This window comes from Rhinolophus ferrumequinum, chromosome 7 (genome assembly GCF_004115265.2).
Source record: "Rhinolophus ferrumequinum isolate MPI-CBG mRhiFer1 chromosome 7, mRhiFer1_v1.p, whole genome shotgun sequence".
NCBI classification, from domain to species: Eukaryota; Metazoa; Chordata; class Mammalia; order Chiroptera; family Rhinolophidae; genus Rhinolophus; species Rhinolophus ferrumequinum.
The window spans coordinates 25,850,818-25,875,466 of NC_046290.1; the positions used below are offsets into that span (position 1 = coordinate 25,850,818).

Below are 24,649 nucleotides of genomic sequence, written 5' to 3' on the forward strand. Positions count from 1 at the left end.
GCTTACCAATCTGCAACTCAAGCTATTAAGCCGACACATCTCCTTGGAGTCAGCCAAAAAACTAGAAAAGTGGCAAAAATACAATACAAAACAAAAAACCAATCCCCAGTTGAAAGGCACTACCTGTTATGGAGTACATACCGGTATTACGTGCCAGGCATTGTACTGGGACCTTGCCTCTGAGGCAACAAGATTACCTCAGAGTAAAGAAATAAGCCCAAGATTGCCTTGCTAGTTAGGGTCAGAGCTAGGCAATAAGTCCCCTTCTGTATGATATAAAGCTCACGCTTTTCCCATTTTATCACCAAGCAGTCCAAACAGACTATCAAGCCCAATGTTTGTGGCCTTCACTAACGGGACAGCCCCTCAAACCCTGACTCAGGTTTAGTCCCTCATATTATAGACAAATTCAAGAAAGTTGGGTTGTTTGATTTTTAAATGCATAAGTAATTTGAAACAACAAAGAAAAGGGTTGCTATAAGCTAGCACCAGGGCCAGAGGGAAATGTGAAAATTATAAAGAAAGGATACGGGAAACAAAAAACGAACAATACAAAAAGTCCCAAAGCCTACGACCTTCATTACAAAGCTAAATGATTCTATACTCTACAGTGATACAATGGGGAAACGGAAGGAGAGAAGGGTAAAAAGGGAGGAAATGAAAGGGAAAAGGCAAAAGAGAGGGGAGAAGGAAAGTAGAGGGAAGGAGAAAGTGGAGAAGAGATTGGGACAGCACAAACCAAGGAGAGACCAAGTGGAGAAAACAACTTAGAGAAATACTGTAGGAAAACTCAAAGACAGAGAAAAAAGGAAATGAAGGAGGGCAAAAGGAAGGGAGAGAGGGTAACTGACCCTAACCCAAGACAATTTGTGACCAGACAGAAATGGGGAACACATAAGAAAAAAGAAAGGTGTCCAACAGATTTCTAGAGATTAACGTTTAAATGACTCCTATTCCAAAAAGTTCTGTGTGTGCACTGTCCATTATGGTTGGTACCACGGGCCACAGATGTCTATGGGCACTGGAAATGCGGCTAGTCTGAACTGAGATGTGCTCTAAGTGTAATATACACACTTGATTTCAAAGATTTAGTATGAAAAAATGTTAAATATCCCATATAATATATTTTATACTAATTACATCAAATAATAATATGGATATACCGGACTAAAGAAAATGTTATTAAAATAATTTCACAGTTTCCTTTTACTTTTTAAGTGTGACTACTAGAAGTTTTACAATGACGTATGTGGCTCACACTACATTTCTTCTGGACAGTGCTGAGCTAGATTTCTAAGACTGCTTTAGGACTTGCACTGGTGCCCCTGGGATTCTTGTATCTACCTCCAACTTTCAGAATGCTAGTCATCAAGAGATGTGAAACTACGTATCTAGGTATCAACCTGATTATGACAGAAATATGAGTTCAAACAGGACATAAACCTCTATTAATTTTTTTAATAGGTAATTCTGAGCAAGTGGTAAGACTTATTAGAGTCAAGTAAAGAACGGTGAAACACAACTGGAAATTTAATAGAAGGGAGTGAAACCAAGAGATGCATTCTGCAACCTTGGAACAACTTTGGGTCTAAAAAACTTAACAATATCTGACTAGCACATTGAAAAAAAGTATTTGAAGATTTTCACTACATTCCTAAAAATGAAAACATACATAGGCATATTTTTGAAAACCCCTTTTCAAGCACCTATTCAAAGTTTCTGAAATTGTTTTTAAAAAAATCACTTTCTCATCCCTCATAAAATACTTTTCTCACCTGTTATATAAAAATAAATGCCAGAATATTTCAAAACTTCACTAAAGAAAAATAAATGCATATGCACTTGCTTCCCTAACCATGAAAAAAACAAACCTCACCTATTTTGTATTTATTACACAATACCATATTGAAAAAAACAATTTTGTTACATAGTGACCACATCCTCATCTCCTTTTATTTCTATAAAATTAAATCAAACCTAAGCCACAGTCTCATTACTAGATAGGAATTAAAGATTTGGGAGGGTTAAAACAGTGCTGCTGAAACTTTAATGTACGCAGAAATTCACGAGAATCTTTATTAAAGTACAGACTCTGATTCAGTAGGTCAGGGGTAGGGCAAAAAGAGTACATTTCAAACAAGCTCCCAGGTGATCACGTCAATGCCGCTGGCCCATGGGTCACACTGAGAGCAGGAAGGGGTTAAAACATACAATTATTTCTATGTTTAAAATGGAGCAGGACAATTTATATTTAGTAAACTAAAATGGGTAAAAAAATTTTCCCAAAGGATCCATTCTGACTTCTATTTATGACATCACCTCAAATAACAGGCATGTTAAGAGTTGGCTGTCCAGCATTACCAGGCTCAAAAACATACCAATCCATCAAACTCGGGAATTCTTGGCTGCTAATAGAGATCAAGTCACTATTTATTTGGGACGAGGGTCCCTACTTTTATCTTGGGCTCTAACTGAGATCCAGATAATGGAAATAGAGTATCAGGGAAAGAGAGAGCAAGTTCTAGTATTTCTCTGGGAGTTATGATTATGTCTATGAAATGAACCACACACATGTACGTATGTACAAATATATCATATAGTATCACATAAAAATAGTGTAAAAAGGCAAGATAAATAAATACATCATTATGTGAATGAAGTGAAGACTGGATTACGGACTTCTCGGTGATTTTTTCTTTATTCTTTTCTGAACCTTCCAAATTTTCTACAACAAGCATGTAACACTCCCATTATTCAAATACACTTGTAAATTTAAAAACACGTGACAAAATCCACGAGAAGCATTATAGAAAAGCACTACCTCTCAGTGAATACTCAAGAATTCCTTATTAATGATGGTTAAGAAGCATCTAATAAATATAAGGAACAAAGAATTTTAGATGATAATATTAATACAGATTCAAGCTACTTACCTTAGTAAAGTTATTCAAATGGCCTAGCTTTCTCATATTTGATACCCCTTGCAATTTGGCCACATTTTGCAGAATCTCTCTTAAGTTATCAGAAGGTTCTAGAAGAAAAGACAAGACAATTTAACGTAACTTTAAGAGTATTTTCCTTACCAAATATATAAAACATGCAGTATTGAAACCTCACAACTTTGGCTCTTGGTTTAAAGTCTTACTCTATCTCAAATCCATCTACTTAGGTGACTGACTTCAAGGTCCACGTGGATGATTCATTCAATCACCTTCACACCTATACTCCACTCACATCTATGGTCCAACTCTTTGTCATCACCTGGAATTATACCAATAAACCTTAAATTTCAACATCCCAAATTTCACTTCTAGCTACAATGTAGAAATGGGCACTAAAAATACTGTCCTATTTGAGTCAACTTATAAAACTGGACAAATTATATGAAACGACAGCTCTCAAGACACTGGACATCAGGAAGTAAAGAACAATGATATAATGAGTGTGCTCCACAATTGTTCCAGCTTACTGTCTTAGCAGAGTTTTCAGGCCTTGGTGCGGAGAGGAGACACCTAGGCAAACTATTTGAGTTGAAGAGACAGAGCTCCCAGTCCAAGGAGACCAAGAAGTATTAGAGAAGAGAGCACTGCAGATGGAGAACCTCTGAAGATCTGCAAAGGGACCCTGCCGGTAGTCAGTCCAACAACGATCGGAGCATGTGTGCTAGGAGATTACCACTCAAAAGAATGAAAGGAAAGAGTACCCTACAAACATACAGGACAGGGAGCTGTGCTTTTTCCTAAAAGCCACATTGAAAAGTCTTAGCTCAATAGTGGGTAAAAATCAGATACAGATTAAACGTTTTTTTTTGATCCCACCTAACAAATCCTCAAAGAATTAAACTGTTTTCAAGTAACTAAACTATGTCTCAGACCAAAGCTCCAGAAGATTTATAAGAACAGGAAAAATATGAAGTACATAATGAGGCAAAATTAACAATGTTTAGCATCCACTCAAAAATTATCAGGAATGCATGCAAAGAAGCAGGAAAACATGACCCATAATGAGCAGTAAATAAATCAACTGAAAGTGACCCAGAACTGACACAAATGTTAGAATTAGCAGAATAGGACATTTAAACAGTTTTTATAACTATAGTCTACATGTTCAAAAACTTAGGGAGAGGCATGAAAGGTGTAAAAAGTACTCATATTGAATTTCTGGAAATAAAAACTACAATATCTCAGATGAAAATATACTGGATGGGAATAACAGCATAATAGCCTTTACAGAAGTTAAGAATTATGAACTGGAAGACAAAGCAATAGAAACTATCCAAAATGTAACACAAAAAGAAAAATAATAAATTAAAAGAATATCAATGAACTATGGGGGTTCAAGCAGCCTAATAATTACAATATGCGTACCTGGAGTCCTCAAAGGAAAGAAATGGGGGATAGAAAAATTATCTGAGGAAATAATAGATGAAAACTTTGCAAATTTGATGAAAATAAGCCATTAAATCTAAGAAGCAAAACCATCCCCAAGCACAAGAAACATGAAGAAAACTTGACCAAGACACATCATAATCAAATCAAATTCCTCAAAACCACCGGTAAAGAAAAATCTTAAAAGCGACCAGATTTAAAAAAAAAAAAAAAAAATGACTAGTTACTGAGAGGAGCAAAGAAAAGGATGACAGCAGATTTCTCGCGGGAACCAAGGCAAATGAGAAGACAGTGGAACAACCTCCCCAAAATATTTAAAGGAAAAAATGCTATGAAATGTATAAAAACCATTCTTAGCTCACTTGCTTTACAAATACAGGTCACAGCCAAATATGGCCCTGTGGTCAGTAGTTTGCCTACCCCTGGAATACAGTGTCAGTCTACTCAGATTGCTATAAGCTATTTTTCTATTAATATATTCAGCATCCTATTTGTTTCAAACAAAAGCACAATCTAAAAAAACAAAACTATCACATGATTGATATTTTAGTTTAAGAGCCATTATAATTTCCTTTGGTATTTTTATCTGTTCACACAAAATCAAGGAACTATTTATTTTGAATTAGTGTTTTCTTCAGTAAGTAAAACTGTCTGCATTGTCGTAGTTTACATTTAGCTTGCATCTGCCCGTCTTCTTCCATTCTGTTATACTGGATGTTAGCCATGACACCACAAATTGGTTAGTGTCAAACCACTAAGCACACTACATATCCCAGCTTTTTCCAATCACTTTGAAATTGCAACATACTGAGATCACTGCACTCTTAGAGCATCGCATACGAATTTTGGATAATATGCTTTTTAACTCCAATGAAATTGGATCTAATTTTAAGTGGTTTTAGAATATATCTTTATAATTAGTGACTCCCTTTTGAGATTATCTTAAAAGTGGAATGAAACAGCTCATCATTGGGTGGGATCAAGTCTAATAAAAAGAACTGCAAGGGACCATGGAGTGTTGCCATTCGTATTTAGTAACATCTTTTTATTATTATAAGTGGGATCTGTTTGGAGAGACTGAGAAGAAAAATTATAAATAAGCCAATGATGTTAAAATGATTTAACTATATTTGAGAACTTTATAAAAACTTTACAATCGCCCTTAAGGTAATTTAGAACCCGCAGTAATTTACAAAGTCCGAGTTAAGGATTAAAGCCAGTGTGACATTCACCTAATGGAAATATATAACCTAACCATTTTACATCAATTTATAATTAGGTTGTCAGGCACCAAACAAAAAGTTTCACTGAGGTGATGACACAGTTATTACTATATAATGATCTGACAGGACTAATAGTTAAGATGATAGGTCGGAGAAGATACTTAATTCACAAAGGCTTTCATATTTCTAATTACTGCCTATTTTCTAGGTCCACACTGGTTCTAGACATTTTTTAAAATCCACAATCTTGTTATAATCATGTTACACAATCATATTCAAAATAAAATCTCATATCTGAATTATTAACTGAACACCTATTATTAACCGAACACTCATTATGGTCAGGTACATTTTAGGTACTGAAAACACATCAATGAGCATGACAGATCCTTCTTTAACGAATCTTACCTACAAGTGGAAGAAAACTGACCACCAACAATAAAACAAAAAACATATTTGAAAATTGACAGGGGGTAAGAAGCCAGCATTGGGTCAAATGTCTAATGAATAATGATATAACGTTATTGTATCATTATTCATTAGACATTTGACCCAATGCTGGCTTCTCAGCCTGTCAAAAACACACTATCATACAGGTGTTAGTCAATCCAAATCAGAATGAAGCAGCCTTTCTCCTTCCTTCCCCTCCTCACCTCTTTCTCTTTTATATAATTACCAGGAACCCCCAACGATGGAAGAATTTCAAAGTTTCTTCGTGATATATTTGCTCAAAGACAAAACATGTTTCCTCCCAGAAATGTTGCTTCCCAGACAAATTCAAAAGAGTTTTAGGGCCATTTTATACATGAAATACTATGTAATGCCCATGTGCTACACTTTTCCTATGGGAATGAGATGAAAAACGCCTGGCTTCTTCCTTACCTGCTAGATCAAGAGTCTGCAATTTTTTTTGCTGTCAAATTCCATGTAGTAAGTATTTTAGACTTTGCAGGCAATAGGGTCTCTGTTCCAACTAGTCAACTCTGCTGTTGTACCAAGAAAGCAATCATAGAAAATACATGAATGAATGAATGTGGCTATGTTTTGATAAAATGGGCTTGGCTCAGGAGCTGTAGTTTGCCACCTCCTACGCTACATAGTCAGAACTTACCCTAGGAAGAGCCCTGAGCAAGCCAAGATCAATATGGCTTTTATTGGGGTAGAGAGAGATGGGAGGAGAAACAAAAAGAAATTTAAGGAGAGGTTTACTTCTCTTTCTTTCTTCCTACTTTCACTTAATGTGTCCAATTTAGCTTCTCCAGAACTACTGGTTACAGTGCTGTGCTAGCAGCATAAAGCACAAATGAGATCATCTGCTAGGGTATTCTCCGAAGCCTTGAAGTTTAGGAAACCCACAGCTGCATAAAGGAAGAAGAAAAAAAATGTGCTGGCTGGCTATGATGGCCAAACATTCAACTGCAAGGATGCAAAACACAAAAGGACGACTAGAATTACAGTGGCTCTTTTCCTCTTATTGTATAACTTGGAAGTCCTATGCTTGTTCCTGATGTATCTCTCAGGAGGTGATGAAATAACTGAAGTCATCTCTTAAGTATCTGGCCATTTAATATTTTATAAACACATATACCCATAGAGATACACACATACATACAGAAAACCACCAAGAGCAAACGACAGTAAGTAAACTTTTTATCTATCTCTGTCTATACATCTACTGACATATACACTGGGGGTGCCAAAAACTGTATACAAATGGACACTTTGGTCAACGTTGCTCAAGCAGTAGTTCCCCGTAATCAGAAGTGTCTGGAGGCTGATGGTAACCACTTCGAGCACCTCTTGTAATTGCAGAAGTCAAACGTGACTTGTATTCACCTTCTGTTATCGGTATATATCGAGTATTACAATTTTAATAGTTTTTTCCTTTCTTAAAATGTGTATACATTTTTTTGGCACCCTCTGTGTGTCTGTGTAGGTGCGCCACACACATTAATTTCCCCTCCAGCTTAATTCTTTGTGTATGTGCATGTGTGTGTACACACACTCACATATATGTATGTGTGAGTAAATGGCATTTAAAAATATTTTTAATATATACTGCTTTGAAACATGCTGCACTAAACTATATTAATAATATAGCATTAATAAATATAGCATAAAATTGATTTTTACATAAATTTAGGTTCAAGTACACATAGTAAATTAATGGCCAATAACTACTGGCATATAGCTGTTTGGGAGTAATGGAAAGAACAAAAACTTTGGAATGAAAAAGAACTGGATTCAAATGAAGCTTATTCACCAACAAACCACGTAATCTTGGCTAAATCACTTAACCTTATGGACATTCATTTTCTCCTATCTATAGTGAAAATAATAATTACCTACCTTGACAGCATTGTTACAAGATGTATTGTGAGGTATAACTTAATGCAGTGCCTAGTCCCTAACAGATAATAGTAGCGACTATAATTAGAAGTTATTATTTGTTTAGCAAAAACAATTGTTATGGATCAATCAAGAAATTTATGTGTGTAGCTGAAGCATATGTTTAACTCATATATTAGTGTCTAAATTAATGAATTTTTGTTAGATGTTTTAGTGTTTTACTTTCATGATCCAAGATTTGCTCATTTTTAAAGTAGAAACTTTTATCATCTTATTTGCCTGCTTAAATTTTTCAAAGAGGAAATAGGAGTGACAGCAGAGTTGAACAATATTTTTTGTGACTTACTGTGAATATATATGAACAAATGCTACATGAGTAACAAGATAGAAAAGCTGGGCACATAAGAATTTAACAAAATTAAACATGACTACATAAATTTGACATGTACTTAGTTATATCCTTAATATTATCTGATTATTATCAGCAGATATAACTGATTAAAAATAATGGAAATTACTATAGTTGGTATTACCTCTCTGCAAAGGCCAGCATCAAATCTGTCTCCTCCACCAGCAAAGACACTGGGATTACATCTTCTCGCCCTGACCCACAGATCCAAAAGATGAGGAAGCACTGCTTCAAACTCTCTAACATTTCCTGAAATTCTAACAGGTATGAATATCAAAGAGCTATATAATTCAGTAGGGAAAGATGTCCCAATGACAGCATCCTAGGAAAAGGGCCTTCCTTTTAACAACCTCTAATGAAGACGTGCTTCCCCGAAGAGCCTATTCCATGTTTGGATAGAGCATTATAATACTTTTTCTTATACCGATGACCAAATCAGCCTCTTTGATCTTTTCCCATTTGGTCTGTTGTAACCAACTGGAATGCAGAACAAGTATGATCTTCCCTTACAGACTGAAAATAATCATATTTCTCTCAAGTAACTGTAGCAGATAATAACGTTCTTTTAATCATTGGCATATTTTAAATATAAATACTGTAGTAGAGATGGGCAAGGAAAACCTACCAATCAATTACTACTACCAATAAATCATTTTAATTATAATTTTCTTAAACGTTAGGTTTATCATACTAAAAACTAATGTTATCATAGGACTATTTTAGAAGAATGATGGACATGAAGCATCTCTTGAGAGGGAATGATTTAAATAGAGGCAGGGCTACAAGACAGCAAGATGGCACTAGGTTTCTTCAGCCTGGCTTGCCCTGTTTCACTACCCAACTTGAGGGAAATCCTTCTCATTCTTGGAAGTCTGGCTCAGATGTTGTAAAGGTTTTCCCTAACCTACAAGCTCCCTTTACGTTCCCATAACACGTTCTTCTTACCATTACGATAGCAGTTATGATAGTATATATCTGATCTGCCTGGATACCAATTTATACTTATTGTGCCAGTGTAATTACTATACCACCTCTTTTCACTCCCTAACACATCCCAGGGTGCATTATTAATGATACTATCACCACAAATACAGATAAATTTCAACTACTGTTTATAAGATTTTCTTAAAACTAGATCTGTTCTCTATCTCCTTTTCCCAGAGACTAAAAGACAAGTTTTGGGTTCTTGTACCAGTGTCCCACTCTTATAATGATGATGGCAGTAAGACATGAGGCAATTTCTGCTAACTGGTACTATTTTAAGACTGTCCTCCCACTCACCCAAGGGTTCGGATCTCTCTTCCCCCCACGTCAATTTTGGATTGTCAAGTTACTTCATTTCACACTTTCTTCTTTTTATTTACACAAAAATACACCTTCCTCTCTAGAATTCCAAAGGACTGCTCATTTTGAATGACTTAAAAGAGGAAAATATTAATACGAGTATACTAATAAGGGAAAAAGGTCCCTGCTAAAGGTTTATCATTTCATACCTTTGACTGGATAAATTAAACAAGTTGCATCTTTTAGTTTGCTGATGCGATTATTTTAAAATTCTATGAACAAAAACTATGTCTTTAATTGGTAATTGGTTTATTATGAGCATGTCATTACATATTATAACTGTATAGATATAGACAAGGATTGATCTAGGTATAAAATATTAAAAATAAACAAAGTAATCTGGAAAAAGTTACTGAGTCATTTGAACAGAACTTCTATTAAAAGTTGTATAAATACATAATAATTAGAAGCTATAATCTTTACTTCAAATCACTCTAATTTATATAAATTATAAGTACAATTGATATAAATGGCTTAAAATTAAACTTTGAACGATAAAATACTCCTTCCAAAGTTCTTTAAAAAATTGTATCACTGACACTGTTATACAGTGGAAACAATATAGTGGGCACACAGGTTTCCCCTCTAGATTATATTTAGAAATTTTCTTACTTATATAATTAAAAAATCTAAGTATTTTATTAAAAAATGTATTCTATAAAGGATAGTTTTGATTTACCCTGGGATTAGCTTTGCATGCAGATTTGTAAATTTCATTCAATTGTATATTCCATTACTCACTATATGCCATATACTGTGCCAACTGCTAGGTGAGGAAATTAATACATGTAAGATGTGGTCTCAGCCCTAGAGATCAAAATTAAATGGGAAAAGAAAGGCACATAAATACTTAATAGTAACATAATAGAGAGGCAAATACTAAATACTATGAAAACAAAACAAAAGAAGGGTGCTTGATAGGGAAAACTTCACTAGACTGTAAGACAAGTGTGGACAGCAAACCTGGCTGTCTTGTTCACAGGCATTACCGGCCTCTGGCACAATGCCAGGCACATGGAAGATTCTCAATAAACACTGGTTGTAAGAAAGACTGCTCAAGAGAGTGAGACAGTTGTTATTTGGGGATGGATTAATATGGCAAGTGATTCTTGACCATAAGCAACAAGTCTTCTAGGCATATAAGATGGGAAAAAGCAGTCTATAAACAACATAGAAACATGAAAAAATACAGTAATTTTCTCAAGGAACTCAAAGCATAGCAAGAAATTCTGTATTCCCAGAAAACAAGATGACAGGGAATAAAGGAAAGGAGACTTGCATTCCAGTGGCCTTGGAAGATCACTAAGAAACTTAGATATCTTTGACCAATGGGAAATTACTAAGAATGGCATGTGGATAGCATGACCAGCTGTGTTTCAAAAAGACAACTTTGGAGAATAGACTCCAGGAAAGGAGAAAGCAAGTTTAAATAGAGGTTACAAAAATATTCCATGTAAGAAACTTCATCAATAATGGATTAGAGATGGGAGGAATCAAGGATGAGTCCAGATTTCTCAACTGGGTAAATTGATGTATGAGGCTATTTACTAATAGGGAATCCTAGGGCAAATATAAGTTTAGAGGAGACATTTTACCATTTATAGTAAGCTTATGCACCAAAACAAACAACAAAAAAACACCTTACAATGTAATATGTTAAAACAAAATAATTAGCTATTTGGACTGCAGCAAAAACAGACTTATAGACCAGTGGTTTTCAAACTTGTGTTTCTTACCTATGAGTTATTATAAGAAATACTGATTCCAGAGTCAAATATGAAAGTGACCCACAGTATTCTGCATTTATAGCAGGCACTCCAGTGATTCTTATGTACACTGAAATTTGAAACATGCTTATAGAGATTGCCAAAATGTCATTAACTAGACTGTGATATCACTTCGGACTATTCAATCTGAACTCCAGAAGAATCTACTCTATGAAACATGCTTCTGTATCATTTTCAAAGAATATGCTACAATATGAAACAAACAACAGCCAGTGACACAGAATAATTACTAATACAGAAAGTCTTCAATATTGTGTTAATATTTTTATATGAATAATCTCTTTTAGTCTCTTCACCAACCATACGAGGTCTGATCAAACAATACGGGGAATGTTTATATTAAAAAAACTCTGTTACAGTAAACAACACATTGCCATTACTCCCCATCAAAGTACTCACCCTCACTTCGAACACACTTATCCCATTGTTCTGCCATTTTCTGAAGCAGTTCTGGAAGTCCTCTTTTGTGAGTGTCTTTAGTTGCACTGTCATGGCTGCCTCGATGTCCAGAATCATTTTGACTTTGGGGAAGAGCCAGAAGTCGCACAGCGCCAGATCCGGTGAATAAGGTGGATGAGGACACACCGTAATGTTTTTGACAGAAATTGCCGTATACCAGAAGCGATGTGTGACATGGAGCGTTGTCATGAAGGAGGATTATTTATGGCACACTTTAAAACACACCTTCTCTCAACGGTAGCTCACACCCAACTGACTGCACTGAACAAGTTGAAACTTGTCACACACTGTTACTAAGGTTTGATGCACCACTTCCCGTATTGAAGATCCCTGCCTTTCTGTTGGATGGCACTCGGCAGCAGCATTCACCGTATTTTGTGATCACAACAGAAAGGATCCGTGTCACACACTGCTTCTGGTAAGGCAATTTTTGTCAAATTAAAACATTATGATGTGTCCTCATCCACCTTATTCACCAGATCTGGCACCGTGTGACTTCTGGCTCTTCCCCCAAGTCAAAATGATTCAGGACATCCAGGCAGCCACGACAGCACATCTAGACACTCAGGAAAGAGGACTTCCAGAACTGCTTCACAAATGGCAAGAACGATGGGATAAGTGTGTTTGAAGTGAAGGGGAGTATTCTGAGGGGGATTAATGACAATGTGTCTTTTACTGTAATGAATTTTTCATTTAAACATTCACCGTATTTTTTGATCACACCTCGTGGTATTAGGTACTATCATCATCATCTCTATGTTAAGAAATGAGTCTCAAAGACATTAGTTCTCTTGCCTAAAGTCACATTAATACCAGAAGTGGCGATAATATTCAAACTTAAACAATGTGACTCCAGACTCTACCCTTATTATCTACTATACAATACCCTATTGTGTACCCAATTATACTGCCTTTCATACAAGAGTATATGTTCAATGTACACACCAGTTTGTAACTATACATTTATTTGTATGGCTATTTGATGTTTATCTCTCCACAACAAGTCTGTTTTAGTTCACTACTGTGATATCATCCTAATACCAAGAGCAATGGTTGACACACCATAACCACTCAAAAAATAACTGTTGACTAAATGAATGCACTATTCAGAAATACACAAAAATTTAAAAATATACCAATTTCTTGATCTAGGTGCTAGTTTCACAAATGTGTCAATTTGTGAAAATTCATTGATCAATACATATAATATACTCACTTCTAAATATAATTCAATAAAAGGTTAAAAAAAGAATAAAAACATTTTTGTTATATTATTAGATATTATAGACTACATTTATTCTCCTTTTATAGTAAACATGAATTTGCTACTTTAACTTGACTTTTCACAATCTGGGATTTATAGCAAAAGAAGTACCCAGATCAGAACTGTGAATATTAAAAGTACAAGCATTTACAATGAAATACTACCTCATGATTAATTATAACAACAGCTATAGTACAGCTGTATGTAAAAGAGGAACAAATAAAAAAGATCATGCTGCTTTAAAATGCATCTATTTTTCCAACTCTGAGAAACAATAAAAAATATACCCCCCAAACACCTTACTATTGCTTTGAAAAGGAATCTCACTTTCTAAGGGAAGAACCTATTTACATAATTAACAATGTAATTGCCTTGACCCATTCAAATTTTTCAAACATCAAAATTTTTAAATGACAATGCCTACAAATATAAAAGGAAAGAAAATGGTAGACATTTAAGCCTGCTATCTACCTTCAGAAAATCACCTTACTGATCCTTCTCTCCTCCCCGACACCCCCTCCAGGCATTGTAATTTACATTCACCACTGTGCCAGAAATCGTGTTCCCAGGCTCCACCTGTCAGGTAAAGAACTAAAGCCTAACTATCACTTCCCCAACAATCCTCTAGTCATTCCATCATTATTTACTTCTACATGGTAAATAATTTATGAATTTGTGAAGATGGCTCAGATGTTTGAGACAGAAAATGGAGAAGAGCTAGCTGCTTGACAGAAAAAAATAAAGTGCTTTTCTAAAGTTCATCTGTTTCTCTTTTTCACAATAATATTAGAGATCAGTGGAATGCTTGGATGATAACACTCGTTATGAGATAACGACGATAAAGAATTGTAACCAAGTTCACAAAGCTTTTTTACTTTTACACAATTACAAAGTTATATACAAGTTTATACAAAGAATACACAAAGGCCATTCACCACACTACAGAAGTGGCTGTCAAAGAAATCTTTGTCATGACATTTATTTTAATATTATTTTTCTACAGAAAAACAACATTGGAAACACAGTCTGCAACTAGAACATCCTCTAAGATAGTAAAAAATTATTATGCATAGATTACAATCACTGGATGTTCTGTTCAAGTTTCCATGTCTTAATCTATCATATTGCACAAAGATATTTGTAAAATCATTAGGTTTCCACAGCCCCCTAATTATAAGAAAAAAATTCTGTTTGTCTCTGAAACAATTCACCATAAATGAACCCTATAAAAGAATTATAAGAAAAAAATTCTGTTTGTCTCTGAAACAATTCACCATAAATGAACCCTGTAAAAGAATAGAGCAGCTGTGCCTAAAGGCTGACTCAATTGTGATACACACCCAGCCTATTAGATTTAGAAGTTAGTCTATATTTTGCTTGTACAGCTACTTTGTTTTTGTTTTTCTCCATGAAACATGACTATTTATAGTTCAGATCACTTGTCTGACAGGTGGCTTCAATCAATGTAATGAAGGTCTTCCGTCTTAGAAACTAATAAAGGAGCAAAGGGTACAAATACACTTTGGCTGCAGGACACTCAATTTGAGTATGGGTTAGAAATTTGAAAAATATGGTATTATAATGTTATAATCTTTCCAGTTGTATTCTTGATTCCACATCTTATCTCATAGAATACTTCTATCATTGATTATTCACTATTTCTCACTGATCTCAGTCTCTTTCATTAGTTCTTTTTCCTATCTTCAAAAAAAATGCTTCTGCCCACTGTTTGCCATTTTGAACTGACATCATTCCTTTCTTTTACCAAATCTCGCTGAGAATCAAGTCAATTAATTCTTACCTCATCATCTCCCCAACTCCATCACAGGTGTCTGGGCCACCATCCCACTAATGTTCCCCTCAGGTTTACTATTTGCCCAATGCAAGGGCTTTTTCTCAGCTTTTCTAACTCCCTGTCTTGTCCACTCCAGTACTGTCCAATGCTAACCAAATGCCACCTTCTCTACTTTGGTTCCTATAATTACACTCTCTTAGTCCTCTTCATTTCTCACTGTTCCTGTGTCTCCTTTAAAGGTTTGTATTTCCTCCTCCTGCTTCATTCCCTTTAGCATTACCTAATGTTCTATCCACTGCCCTCAAATTTCCCTTTTGACTGTCTCCACAACTTTAACATATTCAATTTAATCTTTAAATCGCCACTGCTTCAAATATTCAATTCTATACTTTATCTTCAACTAAAGCAACACATCTCAATCTACGTTTGGTGGTCTGCGTACCTCAAATTCAATGTGTCTTGTAGTTAAATTAATTCACCCTTTAAAAAAAATTCCAAAATTTCCTTCTTCAGGCAATAGTAATATTATCTGAACTAGAAAATTAGGAAGTTATGTCTGGGTTGTCACCAAATATTATTGAGACATCTTAGTATATGTATCTCAAGCACCTCTTATCTGGACTATATCACAACTGTTCCTGTTTTTATACACTACTAAGTGCTTTGCAGATATTACTGTATTTAGCATTCTATTTAGGATTATTAATGTCTAAGTAAAATCATTTATATACATCAAAGAAGACACAGCTCACCTAATATTCTCAAAACAAAAACATACTGACTAATCTGGAGTTCCGTGTATGAATGGAAACATGATAAATTAAGCTTTTTCATGAGCCCTGGTCAATGATGATCTTAATCAGGCAAAAATACCGTAATACACAATTAATTTGTACAAGTGTAAACAGGTCCTCTAATTACAAATTTACTATTTATTTTCTCTACATTTCACTAGAACATCCATAAATAACTGCATTAATACCAACAATCAAAATCGAAAATTTACAAATGCTCTTTGAATTTAACCTTTAAAAGCTTTGAACTATTTAAAACCTACATAATGCATTTCTTTGGTTATATGATGCATGGACAGGAAGTCTGAATATGATCCATTAACTGCCAATATTTTTATATTTATTTATGCTTTCCAATAGTACTTTTGAGACATGTTTGTTTTACATACTTCTACTGTAGGGCCACGATCCTTCATCTGAAGGATCAGATGGGGTTAGATAGGTTTAGGAGTTCAAAATTTTTTATTTTAAAATGTAATATACCACAGATTTAACATCCCCAGCAGGGTTAGGAGCAGCTTTGCATATTCAGATACCAATAGTATTTTTTAGGTGAAAATGTGAGTACACACTTTGAGACAATACGAAGTCTGGTAAGGTTTTCCTGCCTAATGAGTTTAGGTCAGATTAGGTTTTGTCAGGTCAAATTATTGATGGAAATAGCTTTTATTTTCAAAATTTTGGGGTTTTCAAAGTTGTGGATAAGAGATTGAGGGCCTGTACAATTAAAAAAAGAATTCCAGATCCTGTACTCTTTTCTACAAAACTGTTATTGAAAGTGTCACTTTTCCCATTCTCCCAATGACACAAAATATGTGACAATATTGAAGTATAAATGTAGATCTCCTTATTCAAGTCAAAGTTTAATAATAAACCATATCATTCCAAAAATAAGTGTCAGCACAGAGAATTTAACCTCCAACAAATATTTTTCTACCAATTCAAAATAAAAAATTGTTTACAATAAAAATACTAGTGAAAAAAGGACTTCCAGCTTTCAGAGCAACCACCTTGGCTACCAAAGTATATCTGTGAACTACCAACACGGGTACCACATGGGAGCATATCAGAAATGCAGAATTTTGGGCCTTCCCAATACCTACTGAATCTGACTCTTCATTAAAACAAGATCCTCAGGTGCTTCATTTGTACATTTATACAGAAGAAAGTTAACCTAACAGGCCTTATTGCTTTTTCTTAAAAAGCCCTGCTTACAAGGCTGGCCTTTGGCTGGCATCTGAAAACAAATTTTGGGAGGGTTCTCACCACCCTAACTGGTAAAAGTGGCTCACTGGGCCTGAACTGATTATACAAACAATATGGTTTATATTGAACACCTACCTGCTTTCCTTTTTTGAGTCTGGAATTTTTGAGCCAGGCCGAGGCTGCCTACTTATCAAGTCATCAATAAAAACCCTGGGTGTGGCGTCTCTAATGAACTTCCCTGATGGACAATATCTCATGTGTTGTCACTATTCATTGCTGGGGAGAATGCAGCGCGTCCTGTGTAACCCCACTGCGAGAAGAGAATAGAAGCTTATGCCTGGTTTGCCCCAGATTTCACCTCATGTACCTTTTCTCTTTGATTTTGCTTTGTATCCTTTTGCCATAATGAGTCCTCCTATCAAATTATCGAACTTGGGGGTGGCCTTGGGGACCTCCAACACCACATTAAAGTTTGAGAAGTACTGCTCTAGAGTTTAGTGCAGGACTTGAGGACTGGGCTAATCCTTGGTCCAGGGCAAGACAAGAAATCCATCGTACATAAAGTCAGACCTTAGGAAAGAATAGACCTAGGAAAAAGTGTAAACTAGAAGAACACTCATCTAACAGAGGCACATAGCAAAGAAAAGCAGCTCTAGGTAAAGTTGAAAACAAAACAAAAAAAAAGAAGACTTCTCTGAGACTTTGAAACCATCGCATGTGGCTTTGGAACCTAGATGTAGTCTTTTGAATGAACGTGATAGTCCCAGGCAGCAAGCAGAAGCAAATTCAGCCATCAACCCCACTCACCCAGCTCACTCACCCAACCAGGTAAGCCACCCTTAGCCTAGGTAACCTATCAAAATTAAGTACACAAGCAAAAATCACACACACAGAAGAAAAGATGAAAATAAACCACTATAAACAGAAACAATAAACAAAACAATTTAAAACGACTTTTAAATAATACAGTTATCATATATATGTACATATATATGTACATATGTATACACACACACACACACATACACACAAATAAAATAGCAATTATTTTTTTACTTTTCTAAAGTAGGGGGGTTAGCAAACTTGTTCCATAAAGGGTCAGACTGCAAATATTTTAGTCTTTGAAGGCCATACAATCTCTGTCGCAACTACTTAACTCAGCAATTGTAGCACCAAAGCAGCCATAGACAATACTTAAATGAGCAGGACTATGTCCCAATAAAACTATTTACAAATGCAGCATTTGTAAGCCATATTTGCAAGATTTGCAAGCCATAACCTGTAAACATCTGGTATAAAGAAATGATTAAAAATGATTCAAGAAAACATTATTTTTAAAAAATTCTAAGCATCTTGAAATAAACAGATTATGATTGAAATAAAAAACCCAATGGAGGTATAAACAGAATAAACACAGCTGAGGAGAGAATTAATGGACTGATACATCTGAAGATATCATACAGAATGTGGCCTCCAAGAGAAAAGGAAGTGAAATACATGCAAGACTTTAACAATCAAGAAAGATAATGAGAAAGTCTAACATGCATTTAGTAAGAAATCCTAAAGAAAATACGAGAAAATGAAGGATACAAGACTCAAAAAGTCAGACTGAGAATTTTTCATAATTGCTCAAGGACATGAAATGCTTAGAACCAGGATGTCCAAAGAATCCCAAAGTAGGGTAAGTAACCATTTAAACACACTTTATTCAAAATGTTTAGGACCAAAGCAAAAAGAAATTGTTAACATAAACAAAAAAGACAGAATATCCAGAGAGAAAAGCAATTCGATAAACAGTTTATCTTTTTTTTAACATATGTAAAATTAAATCAAAAGTAAATGAAACTTGTGTGAATCCTGACTCAAAATAATATCAGTAAAACAATCAGGAAAATTTGAACACTAAATGAATATTAGATGATATCAAGATATTGATGTTAATTTACTTAGTTGTATTAATGGCACTGCAGTTATATATTTCAAAAGTCCTTATCCTTAGAGATACATACTGATGTATTTACAAATGAAATAACATATGCCTGCGATCTGCTTTAAAATCATAAATGAGAGGAGAAGGAGGAAAATATACAGATGAAATAAGACTACCCCATATGTTTGTAATGGTTACAGTGGTGTGAAGAATACATGAGGATTCCTTATACTTTTTCTATACTTACGCATATGTATGTTTGAAATTTTCATGAAGTATTTTTAATATGTCTGATAATCTGAAGTGTTCACGGAAGTATGAATCAAAAGCAACTCTTACATATTGCTACTATAAGATATGTGTGTATATAAATATATATAAAATTATATAAGCAGTAATTCTACACCAACTTATATAACCTAGAGAAATTTGAGTATGAGTAACAGTTATATGTATGAGACGAGGTAAAATCCATTGTTTATAATAACAAGAAACTACAAACAACCCAAATGTCCATGATCAAAAGAATGGATAAATAACTACTATTTATATTATTAATAAAATTATTATTTATATGCCCTCTGGGTTTTCACCTAAGTACTTGCCAGACACTGTGCTAGTATCCTTAAACCAATTTTCTCCTTTAACACTTACAACAACCTTGCAAGATGCACATTATATCCCTACTCACAAATAAGAAAACTTAGGCTCAGACAATTAAATAGCAAGTCAGATTATTTCCCTGCAAATTATGGAGCAAGAATTTGAATTTAGATCTTCCTTACTACAAACTAAGTTTTCATTTCACAGTAATAATTATGGCTGCACATTTTCAACACAGGAATGATATGCCAATTTTATAAAGCAAAATAGCTTCAATTTATATTTATATATCTTAGTTTCACAGTATTACAAAAGTAAACTGTAGTTAATCCATACCTGTACAAATTACTAATAAGGTCTGAAATAATATTGTTTCACATAATTTGTAATTCTTAATTTATGTATGCATGTGTGTGTTAACATACAATAAAACCAATGGGGGGAGGAGGGAATATTCTGACTAATTTATCTCAAGTAATCTTCTTAATGTTGTCGTAAGTCTCCTCAAAATACATTAACAGCTGATCTACCTTTTGTATATAGGGGGCCCTCTTATTTTTTTTTTAAAGCCTCACTGCATTAAGTGATCTCTCAAGTTTCTGCCAACTTTAAACTCTTAAGCGCTTATTCAGCTTTAGCTTTAAGCTTCCACACCAGTAATATTCAACTACACGACTTCGTAACCCATGAAGCCCCTTCTTTACTGCAAAGCTCGGCTTATTAAAAATGCTCAGTTCAGATCAAGTGATAAATATCAAAGAAATATTATCAGTTCAGAATCGCATGCATGCTACTTCTAGCAATTGAACTTACACAACACGTTAGAGTGTTCAATTCACTGTTGAGATTACACCCAAACACTTTCATCCAAAATTAGTTTTTAAAGGCAGATCACTAGTCAAAAATTTTCATAATCTTTCTCTTATTTATTTTAGGCTATTACAATGCCTCTGGTGCACCTAACCATACTTTCTCTGGGAAATGCTAACAGTAAAAAACAGTAATACAATTTAATAAACAGTTAATCCTCCTCCTCTTTTTGCTAAAAGGGCAAAACATCCGTCATTCAACACACCCAAACCCAGACATTATACAATTATATTTGTTATGGCGAAACAGGCCTAATGTCAACCCTAGTGCTGCTGGGAACACCACACTGCTGACGCACTGAGGATGATGAAGCCTCAGTGTCTGTCACTCAAGGAAAAAAGTGTCACGATCCCTGAGCGACCTCCGCCACAGCACACACATCCAGTTGCCAACCCGAAAGTATGATTTTACTTTACCAAAGGCACAAATATGCATACGCTATAACTTCCTCTAAAAATATTCAGGACCCAGAACATCAAGTAATACATAAAAATAAATATTTATTGTATTAAACAAAAATGTTCATCCACAGAATTAAAAAGCAAAATTAGGTAAAATTTAAAGGCTTTTAGCTTGAACAACCAGCTGAAAATATAAATGCTAAAAGAGAACAGGTTACAGGGACCTCATTCACTTAAAAAACAAAATGAAAGAGACATACAAACAATAATTTTAAAAATATGCAAATGAATATTGTGATATGAGGAAAGATTTTTCCACCAAAAGTTGCCTATTAGCCATTCTGCTTGAAACAGTGCATATTCAGAATAAAAAATTTAATTTCACCCATTCTACTATTTTCCCTACTTCTCTATACTTCCAGCGAGGGTATCTAAATGAAAGCATCTAGCAGCAGCACCAGGAAAGTAAAATGAACAGAATCATTATTTTACAGAGGCTATGTAAGGCTAATAACTCCCTGCTCGGCTTCTGCTTTGTCAGTCAACCTTAACTACTATCCATCCAGTGTACATTTTTTGAACGGCATGCAACTAACTGGAGCCTCTTTAAGAGCAAGGTCTAATTTATCTTGTAACCTCAACCCTGAAATTTCAGAAAACTTAGCAGAATACTCTGCCTATGGTAGACAATAATTAATGGAATGAATTAATACAGCAGTTCCACTCACAGTGACAAAGAACTGTCATTAAATAATGATAGCTCAGGTATTATCTGGTAACTCAAATATTAATATAATTAGGGTTAGACGTACATAGTTTACAAAGCAGTGACATTTAATACAGACATCATTTCTGCAATGCTGCTTTTGCTGCTTTCTCCTCTTGACGATGACACTTAAATCTTATGTGATTCAAACTCGATATAAAGTGAAAGGATTAGTTCATTCACTTATTCAATTAACATTGATTTAGTGACATGTGCCATACAGAGCCCTGCAGGGGCTACAGTCCATTCTACAAAGAACAGCCAGAGTGATCTCTCTAAATAAATCAGATAATGTCACTCTCCTGCTTAAAACCTTTTAACGGTTTCCCCTTTGCAAACATACCACAATCTCCAAGTTATTACTTGCCTACCTCTCTAGTTTCCTATTCTCCACTCTCCCTCATGAAGCACTAGCCATACTGGTTCTTTCCTATCTCTGGGCCTCTGTACTATATGTTCTTTCTACTTGGAAGACTTTCCCCCACCTCTTCACTTGGTGCCTTCTGGCTAGTTCTGTTATCAACTAAAAATATCACTGCCTCAGGGAACCTTTCACTGACAATGTCCCCAACCACCACTCAGTTCTCTTTCGCATACCCAATTTTGTATTATTCAGAGAAGTTATTATTACTTAAAATTCTGTATTCATGTGTTTATTGTCTGCATTCTCCCCACCAGAATATAAACAATTCAAGGGCAGAGACTTAATTTTTTTCACCACTGAATCACCAGCAGAAGAATAATACCTGGACACATAGTAAAGGTCAATAAATATTTGTTAACTGTGAACAAATTATAGCAATATTATAAGAAAGGTACCATAATATACTATAGAAGCTCGAAGAAGGAAGATGCTCAATGCTGCTGGGAAATTAAGATTGACTTTGTGAAAAACTTGTTGCTGGCTACAATGAAGAGAGCAGATCAGGAAAGGGCAGAACTAAAATAGGGAGAGTAGTTAAATGTAATGAAATGAGGGCCTGAATAAAGGCATGGCAACAGAAACGGAAAAGAAAAAGATTTAATAGGCACTTCAGAGATACAATCATCATCTTCGCGGTTGTAGATTTGATGTGTCAAATAAGGACAAGGAATAAGGCTAGAACGTCTCCTGGGTGTCTGATTTGGCCCCATTAAAGTACTGCTCTTAACCCAGATGGGAAATATGGAAAGATTTTTAGAATAAGGTAATTAGTAAGTTTGAAACAGAAAAGCTGATATACATGAGTACATAGTTAAGATGTTAAGTAAGCAGTGAAAAACTTGGTCTGGAGCCCTCAAGCTACAACATAAATTTGATAGTCATTTATATAGCTAATAAATACTTATCAAGCATAACACAATATGCCGGGGCTGTTCTAGGCACGGGGGATACAATGATAAACAAAACAAAGTGCTTGTCCTCATAAAACTAATATTCTAGGGAGACAAACAATAAATAATATTGTAATGGCAGTAGTGACAAGGGCTATGGAAGCAAACACAATACAAAGTAATAAAAAATGATGGAGATGAGGCTATTTTAGGTAGAATGATCAGAAAAGGCCTCACGGACTGATATTTGAACAGAGAATTCAATAAAGTGAGGGAGCAAGTCTGCGAATATTGGGGGAAGAACAATCTAGACAGAATGCAGCACACGTATAAAGGCCCTGAAAAGAGAGTATGAGTAGACATGAATGGCAAAGAGGCTGTTCTGCCAAGAAGTAGAGTGAGTAAGAAGAAAAGAGGCTACTAGAATAGCTGTAGAGGCAGCCAGGGATTAGATTATAATGGCAGTCGTCATCACAAATAATGGGAGTATATTTTGTAGAAAAATTATGTTGTCATACACATTCTAGTATTTCACACAGTGCTGAGAATATGGCCGGTGCTCGACTGATTTTTTTTTCCAAATTAATGAGTGAATAAATCAATGAATTAATGAATTCCCATTATATTTGAGCTCAATTTATATTTGACATTTCCCAAACTCCAATTCATCCCCAAAGGACAAACCAAGTAGCAATTTAAAGGACTATATTATTATAAGCTTTAGCAATCTTCAGAAGCAGAATTTTTAAAATGTTTGGAACAGTAACATTACCACTGGATCAAGTACATGCCTTTCCAAGGGGACTGCTTAGAAGGTAACAGCATCTACTTCGAAGTATATAAAATTTCTAGATTGTCTGCTAAAACAACACTTCATTTGATAAACCCTTCATATTTTATAATGTTTTAATAACTAAAATATCATTTCAGACCAAGTTCTGATCATCTTGGAACTCTAGGAAAAATCACGTACAACAGTTGGAAACAAAAAAAGATGATATGCCGGTATGCACAAAAACAATTGTAATATAATCCTGAAAAACGTGGATAAAAATGTATATTTACTACATTTTGTCATTCATAATTAATAAAATCAAACAATCACTCAAAATTTACCACTAAAAACAAGTATTCTTTTGGTTGCTAATAATCCATACTGAATTTAAATCTGCTCAATGAAATAAAATACTCTAGACTCAGAATCAGCAAGGATCGCCCAAAGTTATTAAATTTTCTCACCTTCAAAGAATTCCAAATTAGTTGTTTTCCATACTTCCAAAAAGTAAATGCATACAAATTTAAAATATTTTGAGTATTTAAAATGAAATACTAACATTTTTAAAATTATTAACATTTAGAAAATGCACTTCAGAAACTTCTTCACTTTCAGTATAGTAGAATATTTTTGTTTCACTTTCATATTCACTCTTTCTTTTGCATATTGAAATAAGTACAATGTTCTTTATTCTACTAATCTATGCTAAGCACATGTTGCTAAATTGTTTTCAAGTAAGTATTTAATCAATTTCCTCTGTAACACTCAGTTCTAATTTCTTGGGGACAAGCACCAAGAGATGGGCAATGAAATCTTGTTCTATCAAAGGATCACTAACTCTCAGGGGGGAAAAACTAAAATTCAATGAAGGATTAAGTTAAAAAAAAAAAAAAATCACCTTTAACAATGACACTTTAAGTCCAGTAACGTAAAACACGATCATGTACATCAAAAGAAAAATGTAATACATTT

The 24,649-nt window shown here is 34.7% G+C and overlaps 1 protein-coding gene across 2 annotated transcripts in view; it reads right to left on the bottom strand.

Moving 5' to 3' along the window:
* The window catches only part of RICTOR (RPTOR independent companion of MTOR complex 2), a 102,791-nt gene that overhangs the window by 63,955 nt on the left and 14,187 nt on the right, over positions 1-24,649 (bottom strand). For both annotated transcript variants that reach the window (XM_033110196.1, XM_033110195.1), the window contains exon 3: positions 2,934-3,031. In XM_033110196.1, the coding sequence (XP_032966087.1) occupies positions 2,934-3,031 (98 nt within the window). The remainder of the gene's footprint in view (positions 1-2,933; positions 3,032-24,649) is intronic.